This window comes from Chiloscyllium plagiosum, chromosome 3 (genome assembly GCF_004010195.1).
Source record: "Chiloscyllium plagiosum isolate BGI_BamShark_2017 chromosome 3, ASM401019v2, whole genome shotgun sequence".
Lineage (NCBI taxonomy): Eukaryota > Metazoa > Chordata > Chondrichthyes > Orectolobiformes > Hemiscylliidae > Chiloscyllium > Chiloscyllium plagiosum.
In genome coordinates, this window is record NC_057712.1 from 127,291,111 (window position 1) to 127,305,891 (window position 14,781).

At 39.3% G+C, this 14,781-nt stretch overlaps 1 protein-coding gene across 7 annotated transcripts in view; it reads left to right on the top strand.

Annotated features, from left to right (window-relative positions):
* The window catches only part of LOC122548516 (CSC1-like protein 2), a 211,408-nt gene extending 198,513 nt beyond the window's left edge, over positions 1 to 12,895 (top strand). For 6 of the 7 annotated variants that reach the window (XM_043687274.1, XM_043687271.1, XM_043687267.1 and 3 more), the window contains 5 exons: positions 1,483 to 1,650; positions 3,235 to 3,350; positions 5,031 to 5,090; positions 7,934 to 8,011; positions 9,245 to 12,895. In XM_043687274.1, coding sequence (XP_043543209.1) covers positions 1,483 to 1,650; positions 3,235 to 3,350; positions 5,031 to 5,090; positions 7,934 to 8,011; positions 9,245 to 9,397 — 575 coding nt within the window. In that variant the 3' untranslated portion in view covers positions 9,398 to 12,895. The remainder of the gene's footprint in view (positions 1 to 1,482; positions 1,651 to 3,234; positions 3,351 to 5,030; positions 5,091 to 7,933; positions 8,012 to 9,244) is intronic. The other variant, XM_043687270.1, reaches the window with a different exon arrangement.
* The last annotated feature ends 1,886 nt before the right edge of the window (positions 12,896 to 14,781 follow it).

Genomic DNA, 14,781 nt, shown 5'->3' on the forward strand with positions numbered 1-14,781 from the left:
TGATCTATACCTCAACAAGTAAAGTCACCATTGTCCTTGAGAGCCATTGGGCTGCTGTCTCACTGGACAGACAACTGGTGGGGAGTTTAACCTGAGGGTCACCATGCCTTAGGCAAGAGATGAGGTTGAAAAGGTAGGAGCTTCATGGTGACCTCAGCAGATACAGGAATTAATCCCTTGGCGTTGCATTAGTTCCATTTCCTTGCAGAATGATATAGGAGACGAAAGAGCTGAGTAAGCACAAGCTTGCATGGTTAACTGGCTCAGTCCTACAATGAAATGGAGACTTTAGACCTTAAAACATACCAGAAGTAGGCTATTCAGCCCATCTAGTCTGGTGTGCCATTCAATGAGATCGTGGCTGATCAGATCATCCTCACTCTTTCCTGCCTTATTCCCACCACCCTTGATTGCCTCATGATTTTAAAAATATATCTTAATATACTTTAATATACTTAATGACCCAGTCAAAACAGTTTTCTGCAGTGTAGAAGTCTACTGATACACTACCCTCTGAGAGAACAAAATCCTCTTCTTTTCTGCCTTAAATGGACGACACCTTTTTATGCATTTATTTTTATACCACCTCTTCAGAAGGGCCTGATTAGTGTGATTTTACATCATGATGTATTTCACCCACATGGCAACCCTTTTGAAATTCTGCAAAGTGTCAAAAATTACTTTTTATTTGTTCCTCTGTTTTCAAGTCTGGAAAAACTATATATTTTCAGGACAAAAGGGAAGAATAAATTCTGCATGGTTTTCATCAAATCCACTATTCCAGCTGAGTTCAGATGATGGCTTTCTCACCACCTAAGATTGAACTGTGGGATCAAGATGTACATCCTCTCAGCCAACAGAGTAGCTGGGAGATCTAACCACAAATCTCCATTTATATCATCAATTCCATTCAAGATGCTTGAGAGTGGCCTTTACTCCTGTCTCTCGGCAGCAATTGTCTATTTCATCTTTGAACACTCTTGCATGTGATAAGATGATTTTCTCCCCATTTTAATTGACTCCTGACATGGTGTTTTATAAATGACGGACAGGCTTTGGGGAGTCAGGAGATGAATTACTATTGCAGGATTTCCAGCCTCCGACCTGCCCTCTGACATAGCTAGTCCAGTTCAGTTTGTAGTCAGTGACAACTGTGACTACACTTCAAAAATACCACTTTGGTTATAAAATGCATGTGCTATGCTAAAGTCACGAAAGATTCTATATACAGGCTTTTTTTTTTTAAACTTTGATTCTGCTCTGATGAACTCTTCTCCTTGCCTCACCATCACCTTCAGCTACCATGGTCCTGCATCCCAGTGCATGCTTTTGAGCAGCAAACTGCCTCTCCAATTTCATGTTGTATCTTTCGCCATCAAAACGCAGCTCAAAACCCAACAAAAAAAACTCAGTTGTTTGTTTTTTTTTAATTGTCTGCTTTTTTTTTCTTTAGAACTTTTCTAAACAAGGTTCTTTTATTAGGTTTGATGTACATGCTTTTGAAGCATTTGGTGGATCGCTACAATCTGTACTATGCCTACCTGCCTGCCAAACTGGACAAGAAGATCCACTCAGGAGCAGTGAATCAGGTGGTGGCGGCACCAATATTGTGTCTGTTATGTCTGCTTTTCTTCTCTACTGTAAGAACAGGTAAGGTGACAATCCTGTGTGTGTTTCTCTTGTTTTTCTACTGCTTCAGCTGTTTCATCCAATCCTTCTGTCAACCTCCGTGGTTCACACACTTGCGTCCAAATCCCAAGGCAGTGCATTGAAGTTTAACCATATGCTCGTTGAATGCTCCATTGTCCGTTTTCAGATGAAGCATCAAGTTGAGGCCCAATCTGCCCTTTCAGGGTGGCCTTGCAAGACCCAATTTGAAAGTTCTTGCCGCATCAATACCTCGCCCACCCCTACCTATGACCACCATCTGCCCCAAGTATAGCAGAGCCCCCAGTAGCTGTATCAGTCTGTACAGCCACCTACGGACTCCCCCTAAGAGTGAAAATCATCCTTGTCTGCGAGGGACTGCCGATGATGATTTTACAGTCCAATATTTATCCCTCAACCATCATATAAGCAGCTATGCAGGATACTCTGAATCTGTTAGTAAAATCAAACAATAGGCTGGAAATACTCAGGAGTCCTGGTAATATCAGAGGATAACGAAACAACTTCATTAGAATGCTCCATCCCTTCAGAGATCTGAAGTAATAAACAAAGAGCGTGGATTCAAAATCCATCATGGCATGTTGAGGATTTTAATTTTTTTCAAAATATGGAACAATTTTTTGTAAAATTAACATGAATCCTTCAGAACTGTAGTCAAAAACTAAACTATTTCATTGTATTTTTTTTGGAGAATGAAACTTGCCCTCCTTTTGAGTCTTCATGTGACCAATATGAGGAACTCGGCACAAGTCACATTCTTGATTGTACATCTGATGTTGTGCTTCCTCACTGACTGCATCTTGCTGCACATCTCCTACTCAGTGCTGCCCTTCTGCTACTGTGACAAAGACTTGTTCAACAATCTTATGCTTGTACAGGTTGTTTGTTTTTAAAAAGAAGTACTGATAATATTGAACAAAGCCACTCTACTGTGACAAAGACTTGTTCAACAATCTTATGCTTGTACAGGTTGTGTTTGTTTTTAAAAAGAAGTACTGATAATATTGAACAAAGCCACTCAGCATAAATATAATGTAATTCAGTATAGCAAAGACTCCTAACCCCCACATCATCCACTATTGAGAGACTACAGCATACTTGATCATATCCTTGATGTCTCCTGCCAGAATCCTAAATCACCCCTTACACTACTTATCCATCAATCCTATGTCTAGCTTTCACTTTGGCATTCACACCTCTTCAAGGCTCTAATCCCCTTTCCATCTCCCAGGCTGACAGTTCTCCAAAATTTCTGCATTCCTCTTGGGAATCCTAGATATTCATTGCTATATTATTGCAGCCTTGCCCTCAGCAAATTAGGACTTGAACTCTGAAATTCCCTTGCTAAACCTCTCTGCCTCCCTTCCTCAAAACCTGACCAAGCTTTTGTTTGTCCTGGTATCTATTTATGTAGCTTCGTAACAACTTCTGTCTGAGAACATTCCCATGAAGTGTCTCAGGACATATACTATGTTAAGCACCCTTTTTAAGTGAAAGTTCTTTGTTGAGGATGGAGATTAATTTGTTCATTAACCAGTCTTCAAAGTAAAACTCTTTTATATGCAGGGTTCTTAGCTGCTACGTCCATGTTTACATTTGTTGTGCTGGTGGTCACTATCGTTATCTGCCTGTCTCATGTCTGTTTTGGCCACTTCAAATACCTCAGTGCTCATAACTATAAGGTAAGTCACGTTTTGTTATCTGAACATTGCTGTATGTTTTTTTGGAACCTCGTGGCAGGGTATACGGTTGTGATGTTGTTTGGTTTGTCTTTTTAAGACTACTGCATAAACACACTCAAATTACAGTTTGCTCTGATATAATGCAATAGTTTCATTTTTGCATTTCTCGCGTTAAAGGGAATCACGCAGCAGCCACGCCATTTAAAGAAATGGGGCCAGAATTGAGTTATAACCAGATAAAAGTAAGGAAAGTTCATGTTCTAGAAATAATGGTCGAAGTTCTTTGATCACATTAACACCGATTTAGGTTAAAGAAACTGGCTTTATAGCAGAGCACACTAAACGTGGCGAGTTGGGTAATTGTAGCTATGAATGAATTTGGATATTGTAACTGTTTATAACATTCTTGGTCTTTATAAGTTTGGATGCAAACATGTGTATTTACTTCCACACTTCATTCGCCAACAGCAGTCCCAAATTGAGCTCCAGATTCACAGGTCACATTCACAACTTTGAATCCTTAAAGGCATAGCAGAATAATACGTGGTGCGTTGCATGTATGGTCTGCTTGTTACTGTAAGGCAGATTTTTTTCAAGTTACTGAACGTACAAAGTAAGGCTTGATGTTTATTGTGGAAAATAGAAAGCTCATGGTGTAGGGTGTGATATTTAAGCATGGATAGAAAATTTGTTGGCCAACCAGAGGCAGATGTAAGAATAAATGGCTAAATAAAAAACAAAAGAACTGTGGATGCTGTAAATCAGAAACAATGACAAAAATTGCTGGAAAAGCTCAGCGAGTTTGGCACCATCTGTGAAGAGAAATCAAAGTTAATGTTTGGGTCCAGTGACCCTTCCTCAAAGCTGGCCGAATGTCAAGAATAATGTTAGTTACCAAGGGAGTGAAAGATTATCCTGGATATGCAGGAATGTAGAGTTGTGGTTAAAGTCCGATCTGCCAAGATCTTATTGAATAGTGGAGCGGGCTCAAAGTGCCAAGTGTCAAGAGTGTGGTGCTGGAAAAGCACAGCAGGTCAGGCAGCTTCCAAGGAGCAGGAGAATCGACGCTGTGGACATAAGCCCTTCATCAGGAATGAGGCCATGTGGCCTATCCATATTCTTTATTCGTGTTTCTTTCCCTCTGCCCCAATCTTCCTTCTGCCAAAAGAGCTATTTCTCACTGGGGTAAAGTTCCGTTTGCTCTGGCAGCCTTCCGGTGTTTCACCCCAGCGACCGTGTATCATGTCTGAACTTGATCAGTACAGCTGCCTGTGCAAACTGTTTGAAAAACAAAGGTATTCCTGTGAAACATCCTGTAATTCCTTATACCAGCAGTGGGTCTCTAAACAGCAATCAAGTACAGGCATACAGCTTTATTTATCTTTTGGTTATACGTTCTTCAAGTCCTGGAGTCTGGTGATTAATTGTGAAGCATTATTAGGTTCCATTAATACCATGGGCTTTAATGGAGGAGAAACTGTCTCCCAGTTCTGATATTGGAAAGATGAATCTTGGCAATTTTCTGGGGTTAATTGTAGAGCCAGTACTGGGATCAGATAACATTATGCATTATAAAAGAGAAGGACTTTAGTCTTCTGGTTTCATTATTAGTAAGGTGATCCTTGCCAGGTTTTCTTTCCGCATGTAGATAATATAACTGTTGAAAATGTTGATTTTCAGCAACCCTCCACTCCAGCAGATGCTATAAGTACAGAGGACGAATCCTGTTACAGGACACTGGTAATTTTCACCATGTGGTTTTTGGGAATTAACTTTGACTAATTTTTACCATTCTTACTTGACGATCATGGTAATCCATAATAATCAAATTGAAAACCTTGATAACTTAATCTGCATGCTGGGATCTTTCTCTTTTTATCATTTCATTTCATGCTTCTCTAGGTGAAGGATATCAATTCGGGCAATGATTTGCTCTCTGTCATTATTAGGATTTGATCTAAATGCATTTAGATGTGTGAGGTATACAGCATTCAATCACTGGTAATATAAATTACAAATGCTAAGCTTATTTTATATTCACTGCTTTGTCATTAAATATTTAGTCCCAGAGATTTGCGGGGGGAAAACCTCTCTTTAGCAGTTGATACATTGATGGGGACATGCAAAGTTGGAAATTGTGCCTAAATTGTTAATGTGCTTGGCTCAGTAGCACGAGGACAAAAAAAATGGAAATATTCTTAACCCCACGAACAGTCAGACTCCAGTATCATGCTTTAACTCCAGGAGTGTTTCCTCCTGCATTGCTGCAACTTCCTCTCTTCACACCAGCCATTCAGAGCAATGTTATATCCCACAGAATTTTGATGGATTGTGTTTAAGGAGAGGGGACTCGGTGACAGAACCAAGTTAGACAAATGGAAACAAAATACAGGTCACCTGTGATCTCACTATCGATAAACAGACTCGAGCTTGAATGTTTTTGGATCTGGCACACAGGAAAATGATAATTGCAGGCCTGTCACAACAGCCCAGAATAGCATTGTTTTCCTAAGGAGCCCCTGCATTCTCAGCCCAAACTGGTGACCTGATAGTTCCAGGATCAGGAATGGAGTGTTTTGTTCTCTATCATCTGCTCAAGTCAGCAGTACACTTCTCACCTATGTTGTTAAGGTTATAGCAGCACTCTGAAAGCTCAACCGTAACCAGGATGCAGCAATTCCCTTGATCAGTAACCCTCCATTTCTCAAAGCATCTCACCACAGTGGCTGCAATGTATACTGCACAGGGGATAAATTGAAGTACCTCACCAAGACTGCTTTGATAGCATCTTGCATTCACAGTTTTTTTAACCACAACTGGGTCAGAAACTGAATTCCCCACCTAACATTGTTCTGGAAGCGCCACTGTCACCAGAGCATCCAGCTGAATAGGAGTGTCCACCACTATCACCACGTGTTCAGGCCAGCTAATCAATGGGGAATATTGAACCATTAAAGAGGTCCAATGCCAAAGAAATAATAGTGTTTAATGGGGAAAAATTACAAATTTAAGAGTCCCCGTTTCCATTTTCACAGTGATGAAAACAGGCAACACGCTTGTGATACATGGGAAGTTGGAAATGTGCTAGCAAGGAGAGTAGAACATTCATTAAAATGTAATGAAAATATAATGGATTTGAGATGAACAAGCCTCCAGGACCAGGTGATTCCCAAGGTGTGAAAAAAAAACGTGCAAACTACAGATGTATCAGTCCCAATTTTCCAAAAATTCCTATATTTAGATTTTGTGCCTTGGGAACTGAAAAGCTCCAAATGTATTTCTTTCTTATGATGGTGGGGGGGGAGGGAGCAGAGATAAGTCATTAGTCAATGTAACAAATTGTATGGGAATTGTTGGAATCTTATCAGAGACAAAATGACTAAGGTATCAATTAATTAAAAACAATTGGTGTGGCTTGGAATGAGTGAGATGTCCAGCTAAACTAGTTGAATGTACAGAGGAGACCATCACTACCGATGTTATCTATATGGGCTTCCAGCAGAAACTTGGTGAGATTCCGCAAGGAGTTATTGACACCTTTTTTTTAAAATCTTTATTCATGGATGTGGCTGTCAGAGGTTAGTCCAGCATTACCATCATGAATTGCTGCAATACAGATGAAGTAGGTATGCTCAGCACAGTAGGGAGGCAGTGAGAGTGAAGGAACAGTAATACAATTCTAAATCAGGATGTTGTGTGGTAAATGGTGGCATTCATCCGCTGGTGGTAGAAATTGGGAGGTGCAATCAAAGGAGGCTTGGTGAGTTACTGCAGCGTATCTTGTAGAAGGTACACATTGTAGCTACCGTGCTTCATTAGTAGGGGAAGTGGGTGGGATGCCAGAAATATGGACTGCTTTGTTCTGGTTGATGTCGAGCTTCTTGTGTTGTTGAAGTTGTACTCATCTTGCCAAGCCACGTTCTCTTTACATTTCTTTCTTTCTTCTGCAATGACCTCCAAGGTCCCTGTGCAGCTGTGACTTGCGCAAAATGATATCAGTATGTTTTCCTGCCATCAGCATGCATGCAGCTGCATGAGCCAGAGAGAACATTGCTGGCAAGTGCATCACACTCCTGACTTGTGGCTTGCAGATGGTGGACAGACTTTGGGGAGGCAGGAGGTGGGTTATTGCAGAATTCCCAACCTCTACTTGGTCTTGTAGCCACACTTGTAACTGGGAGGTTCAGTTCAGTTTCCAGTCAATGGCAACCCTCACAATGTTCACAGTGAGGCATTCAGCAATGGCAAACCATTGAACAGCAAGGGGCAGTGGTTAGATTCTCTTCTGCGATGTTCACTGCCTGGTACTTGTGTCATGCAAATGTTACTTGGCACCCGTCAGCTCAAGTGTGGATGTTGTCTAGGTCTTGCTGCTTCTCAACAGGGACTGCTTAGTTTGATTCAATTATCTTTGGAGGATCAAGGAACATTCATGAAAACGATTCACAGATCAGTGAGATAAGAGAAAGCTTCTGTGTTTAATTGGCACAGTGACCTTTGTGCTGAGAGATTTCTGGGTTTGGAGTTGCATATGTTAATATGCTATAATGCACATGTGTAATGAATGTTTATCTGACTTTCAGATTGATCGTAGTGAAGTGGACGGTGCTGTTGAAACAAATGGACAAGGGGAAGGTACTTCATCCCCACCAAAGGTTACAGTAAGTTACCCTTTAATCTCTCACTGTACATGGGCAGAAAGTGTAGTTCATTGCTGCTGGTTTATTAATGAATGGCTGAGTGTTTCATCTTGTTCTAGTTCTTCAATTATAAACATGCCAATAACTAAGTTCAGCTCAGGACGAGGAGATTATGGCTTCATTCTCCACATCAAGGCTTGAGCACATACTGTCAGGAACTCCAGTGCTTTGTGAGCCACTAAATATTTTTTGTTTTTTGTTCTACAAGCAAGCTAGTTGACCCTGACAGTGGAACAATATTGTATTCTCTTGGACATTTGATATTACAGCGAGTTAACTGCTTTTGCTACAGTGCTCTAGAAGTTCCAACAAACATTTCAAGGTGTTCCTTTAACTGAGCAGAGTGAGATTTGTGCTTTTTGTTTTCTTTTTGCAGAATTTGTATGTACCGAGTGTAAATTGTTGTTCCTGTCATTTCAAGGCAAAACTTAAGTTTCAAAGTTTAGGCCTTGACTATTTCCATCCAACTAGCTTTCTTAACAACTTCATAAGTCCTCATTACTGTCAAGCAGTGCCTCTGTTGCTGAAAGTCTTCTGAAGAAGTGGAGTCTCATTCCTTCAGTTTTTAGTTGACTCTTTAATTTTTTTTTTCTATGTTACTTTTTCTTTTGACTAAGTGAGGGAGCAAAGATGACTATCCATTTGCCCCTCTATTTCATTTTCTGAGTCTAATTTAACATTGAATGAAATAATCTAACTTGCACTTCTTGGTTCAGACTTCACTAATTATGGACAACTTTTTAAACTGTTTGAGATGCAGTTATTTGCCATTTTCCCATAGGTCATGTAGAGGATGCCAGGCTGTTTCCGACCCCTTGTATCAACATACATGCAAAATACTGCAGATGCTTAAAATCTGCAATAAAATAAGAAAATGTTGATAATAATACTCAGCTGTTAATGTTTCTCCTCCATAGATCTTCCAAAACTGGAGATTAGCATCTCCAAAACTGTTAATTTCTATTCTCCCATGAAAAGAAATGTCAAACAAAGACCAGTCTAACCATTCCATTGTCAGATGCAGCAAATTCTGTTGTAGTGAATCTTCCAAGAAACTTGAAATCAAGAATGGCCATGAATGTAAAATGTCATTTTTGTACAGTGGTGTGCAAAAGACCTAGACTGCTTCTGTGCTCTCTAACAAACTACTTGGAAAACAATGCAATACTAACCTGTGCTCATTTTCATATACAGAGATACATTGCGCAGGTACTGCAAGATCCTCAGTCAGAACCCACAGGAGATGATGATGAGCCAGCAGCGCAGAAGAGCTCCAGAGATGTGAATAATGAAGGAGAGTTCCAGTCCTGCGAAGACAGTCTTATTGAAAATGAAGTTCACCATTAGTGGAAATTGACAGTTTTTAAAACAAATTAATCAGACTGCACGGTTTAGGACCTGGGAACTATGGCACCACTGGGTCATTGAAACTTCAGACTGTAATTATTAGCCTCTGGTACTGTTTGTACCAGTTCGACGCAATTTGCTAAACCTTTCCTGTCTTTGTTTGCCGATTGAAGGAACACAGCAGAAATGGGATATGATGTGGTGTGCTGGAGTTGTAGAGAAAATAGCTACGCATTTTTACCTGCCCGACTATAAATGCTCAGCCATCATATCCATTGATATTAGTGGTAGGAAATTTGACAGCATAACATCATTCCCAGGAAAGCCTTCTGCTGATCTGCCACCAAAAGTAGGGAACAAATAAGTCAGCCTGATTTTGTAAGCACACATACCCTAACAGGAAGAGAGGGTTTGGTGGATGACAGAGGGGGAAAAGGATTGATATTTAATATACTTTACTGTGTGAGACGAAAGAGCATCAGTGTTACAGAATCCTGGTGAAATTGATCCTTTTCCAATTCAAATCACGTAAGCATCTAAGGATGGTCAAATTGATCCAGCATGTTGGAATATTTATGAGTATACAATTTAATTTAAGAGTTTATAAAGGGATTAGCAGCATTGATCTATCAGGACCAATTTAAATGTGTCCTTGGCGCCAGGTATCATCTGTGTGATGTCAGTTTTGTAGGTGGAAGTGATCTGTAGAAATCCTGCATTTTCAAGTGTTGAGATGTATGCTTTCTGAAGCACCACTCTGCTGGACATTTTCTTATTTATTTTTAAAAGCGCACTTGTACACAACTGCAGTTGAAATATATATTTAAAAGAATGTAAAGTTTTCTGCAGAAAGTAACAGTCCTGGCTGTTGGATCTGTGGCTTACTATGTAGTTCAAACAGTTGCTAATAGGACTGTTAAATTGAGCAATGTGGTGCTCTTGATGATCCCATGTTGAAATTGCAGGTGACCTGATGTTTTTGTACTTCATTTTTCTCTTTCTCCCCCCCCCTTGAAGTTTTCAGATGTACTATGTAAAGAGTAGGTCATTTTCATTATGGACTCATTTCCTGTTCAATAGCTTGGCTGTCATTTGGGGTGTTTGGGACAGGGGTTAGAAGTTGAACTTCTACCTGCAGTCAAAGCATTTAAAATTATTTCTGAATTATACATTTAAGATTTACTGAAGATCATACAGCATTTCTAAGTTGACCATTTAATAGATTTTTTAAATCTAATTTTGGGGGCAGCACGGTCAACAGCTGATCCATTTTTAAAAATCTCAAGCAAGGTTGTAGCGACCGAAAGGGAAGTTGTCCGAAAAGAACCAGGACTGAAGCTCAAGTCTTTTCAATTCTGTTTCTGAAAATTGCTTGACAGAACCTTTTCATATGTTGAAAAGAAACTCTGGACAAAGATGCCTGACATACTTAAATTTATTGAAACAGAACCAGCATTATCTACCGACTATAACCACTACAGGCTCAGGTGCAACTGTAGCTTGTCTTGGCAAGGATATTCTCGATCAAGGCTGAGCGAATGGCAAGGAGCCACTTGCAAATCAGGTTTTTATTGGCAATGATCAAGCTGCAACTTAAGAACAATGAGGATTGAAGTAAATTATTCCTCTTCCTCTTCCCCCTCTTTGTAGTGTCTGAAATGATTACAGACCTAAATACAGTAGTGTTTGACTCCTTCCACCTAGCAGCCTGTAAACGACATCATCCATCTGATTTATATTTGGCTGAATTCTCAGTTTGCTAACATTACTACACCCAGACTCCATTCAATCTTAAAACAGGTTACAGAAAGGTAAAAACAAATTGATACTTAGTCTATCTTGGTGAGAAATGATCCTTTTATAGCAGGAACTGTAACATTCCTTTCTAGCCAGGCCCTAACCCATTCACTAATTTGTATTACTGTTCCTTTCCTTCCTGTCAAAATGTCATTTGCAATTTGATCAGATGGAAGTGCACATTATTGTTGAACAAAGTTTGCATTCTTGAATTTATATAAACTACTGTTTGGCCTAAGGGTCTTTTTAAAGTGAATTGGATGAAAATTAAACCCTATCCTCCATTCAACTCAAGCAAATTTCTATATACTTAGGATCAAGGAGGGTTTGTTGTCTTTACTATCTTCAGAATTAACAGAACAAGCTATATGTGAGTCATTAGGATTTATGTTTGTTCCAGCCTCTCTGTTTTTGCAGTTCACTGAAAGATAGTGGTTCCCGTGATACCTTCCTGCTGAGTGCTTTACATTGAATTTTAGCAAAGTATGATCCAAATTAATTTCAGTACCCGCATTACCAAGACCTGGTACTTTCAGACTTCCACGCATTAAAATGACAAGTTAATTTGTTATCCTTCATGTGTCTTTCCACTCTGTTAAACATTCAACTGGACATTTTTATTTGGAAAACATGAGGGACTCAAAAGTCCATTTTATACAAGCCATCAGATTTAAATATATACCATTGTCCATGAAGGACGTTTAACAGTGCATTTTCTGGATCCAGCACGTAACATTTGGGAAAATATTTTAATGCAATTATGAGTGCTATTATAATGGGAGTAACTGGACATTCATTTATCCAAAGTGACTTCACAGATCTGAGAACTACTGCCTAGGTGGCATGACGTGACAATTACAGACTTTCACAGATGCCTATAATGAGAGTATATCATGGGTTCATTATTACATTTGATTGAAATAATGTTGCGTTGGGGTAGGGTTATATGTACATAGCTAACTGTACTAAAGTTCAAGTATTGTGTATATAATGTAATTAATAGAGATCAGCGAGTTACTTTACATCCGTCCTGTGGTACTGGTGACCTCATCTGCAGTAACATCATATGCTATTAATCGTTCATACCATTGAAACAGTCTATCAATGTTCTAGATATTCACTTTGAAGTAGAGGCTTCGTGGACACAGCATTCTTTACATACTTAACAGCCAAGGGACTGGAACAGAAATCTAAGCTACTGATTTTTTCCCTTTCCAGAAGGGCCCAGTATAATCACCTGCAATTTGTTTTGTCTGAGATAAAACAAATCCAGCCTGGTAAAATGAGCAGGCAAGGAATATGTGACTCATCCTGAGGTTGATGCTAATACACTAAGGAATTTTCCTTCAATTCCAATTAAAAACTATTCAGAATGAGGTAGACACACCTTTACCTAATTTATACTGTGTGTAACTTGGAAATGCTTAATGATGTGTCTGGATGCAAAAGTTCAATTCTCCACTGACATCTCTTGGCAATATGATTATTCATAATAACAACAAAGGCACAGTGAGTTTACTGCTGTTTGCTAATTGCCATTTCAACTGTTGCACATTATTGTAGATGAATTGTTTTCTTATAAGAAACATAACTTAGTATTGCACTTTATAGAAGGTGTCTGACTTTCATGGTCAAGAAAGAAGTGAGTGATTTCCTGGTTGGCACTGGTCCATTTGTGAATTAAAATGATGTTTCCTATTCCATGAAAAGAATGATGACTCCTTTGTCAAAATCTGATCTTGTTTGACTAGTTCTCAATTCCCATTTAGCTTCTGACATATCCGATTCCAATCTATGAAATGAAACAAATAACCATATTGCAACCTTCAAAATGCCTGAGATATGTTTTTGAGCATTTGTTATGCTTTTAGAAAAGTGTAGGGTTGAATAGGCCAAGTTATGAGCCAGTATATGCACATTTGACATGGTGTCATGTTTGTTCAGAAATGTATCTATTGAAAATACATCTGTACTACTATTGCAGCACAGCATATTTTTATAATAACTGCAAACATTGTTAACAGATTCTGCTGCACTTTGTAATCCATTGCCTCCATGTAATGTGCATTATAGTTTTGGCTAATAGACAGGCCACAAAACCCTATCTCATACCTTATTTGCTGAGTGCACAAATGTTGTGTTACATGGTCCACACTCTCTACAGTTTCAACTCTGATGCATGTGTTACCTCTTGTCTTAAAGCAAAGAGTCAATGATATAAGGCCATTTGTGTAAAATCTAGCTTTTAAATATCATACAGCACAGGACGTAATCATCAGATGCCTGTTTTGCCCAAGTCTTCATTTATTTTGCCTCTCCCATTTCTCCTTTTCCTCCTCTCCACCTCTTTCTATTTAATGGTTCTGATCAAAATGTATAGTGTGGCATTTGTCTGAGACTGCATTTGCAAGTAGCCTGATCCTAGCCAAGAGTTTTGCTCTGAGATCAATGTGATACTCTCCATGCAGTGCACACAGGCATGAGGACACAATCAAATGGAATTCTGCAAATGCCTCTATCCCAAATTGCTCTATTTCAGAAATAGATCAATGAAGCTGGTGCCACATTAGATTAACACAAGTCTTTTCATCTCTGACTGACCAATCACATTTCTAGATTTTGTATTTTTCTCTCACTTATTAACTGACCACCTCTTTACTCTATAAAGATTCCCAATTTAAATAATTTTGGGCAGCTTCATAATCCAGTTCTTAATCATCTCTGGGTGACATTAACTTGGCATTCTATTTAGGGAAGATATAAAAACAAAATTCCAAGAATGGAATGAAATGTTGATTTAACAAAGGGATGTCCTTCATGGGTGCACTGAGACATATATGTCAGGTTTTCTGTACACCAAGTGCCACTTATTAAAAGTAGCAAATCTGCCCTCACCCTCCCATCACCTTCTGAATCCATCCTGAACCAAACATAGGGCCATATTTTTAACCCCTCCAATAAGGGGAATCAATGGCCTAGTGGTATTTATGCTAAATATTAATCCCGAAACTCTGAATGAGCACCTGGGTTCAAATCCCACCACTGCAATTAGTGGAATTTTGAATTTAAGTTTTTTTTAAAAAAAGCCTGGAATTAAGAATCTACTGATGACCATTAAACCATTGTAGGAAAAGCCTATCTGGCTCAATGTCCTTTAGGGAAGAAAATCTACCATGCTAACCTGGTTTGGCCTACATGTGATTCCAGACCCAAAGCAATGTTGTTAACTCTCTACTGCACTCTGAAGTCACTCAGTTCAAAGCCAACTCGGGATGGGCAATAAATGCTGGCCAGCCAGCGACGCCCATGTCCCACATGTGACTTGAAGTGCAAAATTGTATAAATGTAAAACTAGGCTTCCTGTATTAGAAAGTTAAAAATATTGTATTATATCACCACTTTTTAAACCTGCCAAATAGAAGACAACCTGACACTGATAGCATTTGCTTTTTGGCCAGTGTTTCGCTCGCCCCCTTAAAAACTTTTGACTTTGTGTTAATAAGCCAATTTAAGAGGAGGGTGAAAAGTCATAAGGAGGAATGGTGGGGTACAGTGGATCTTTCAGAGAACTTGATGTGTGTGACCCA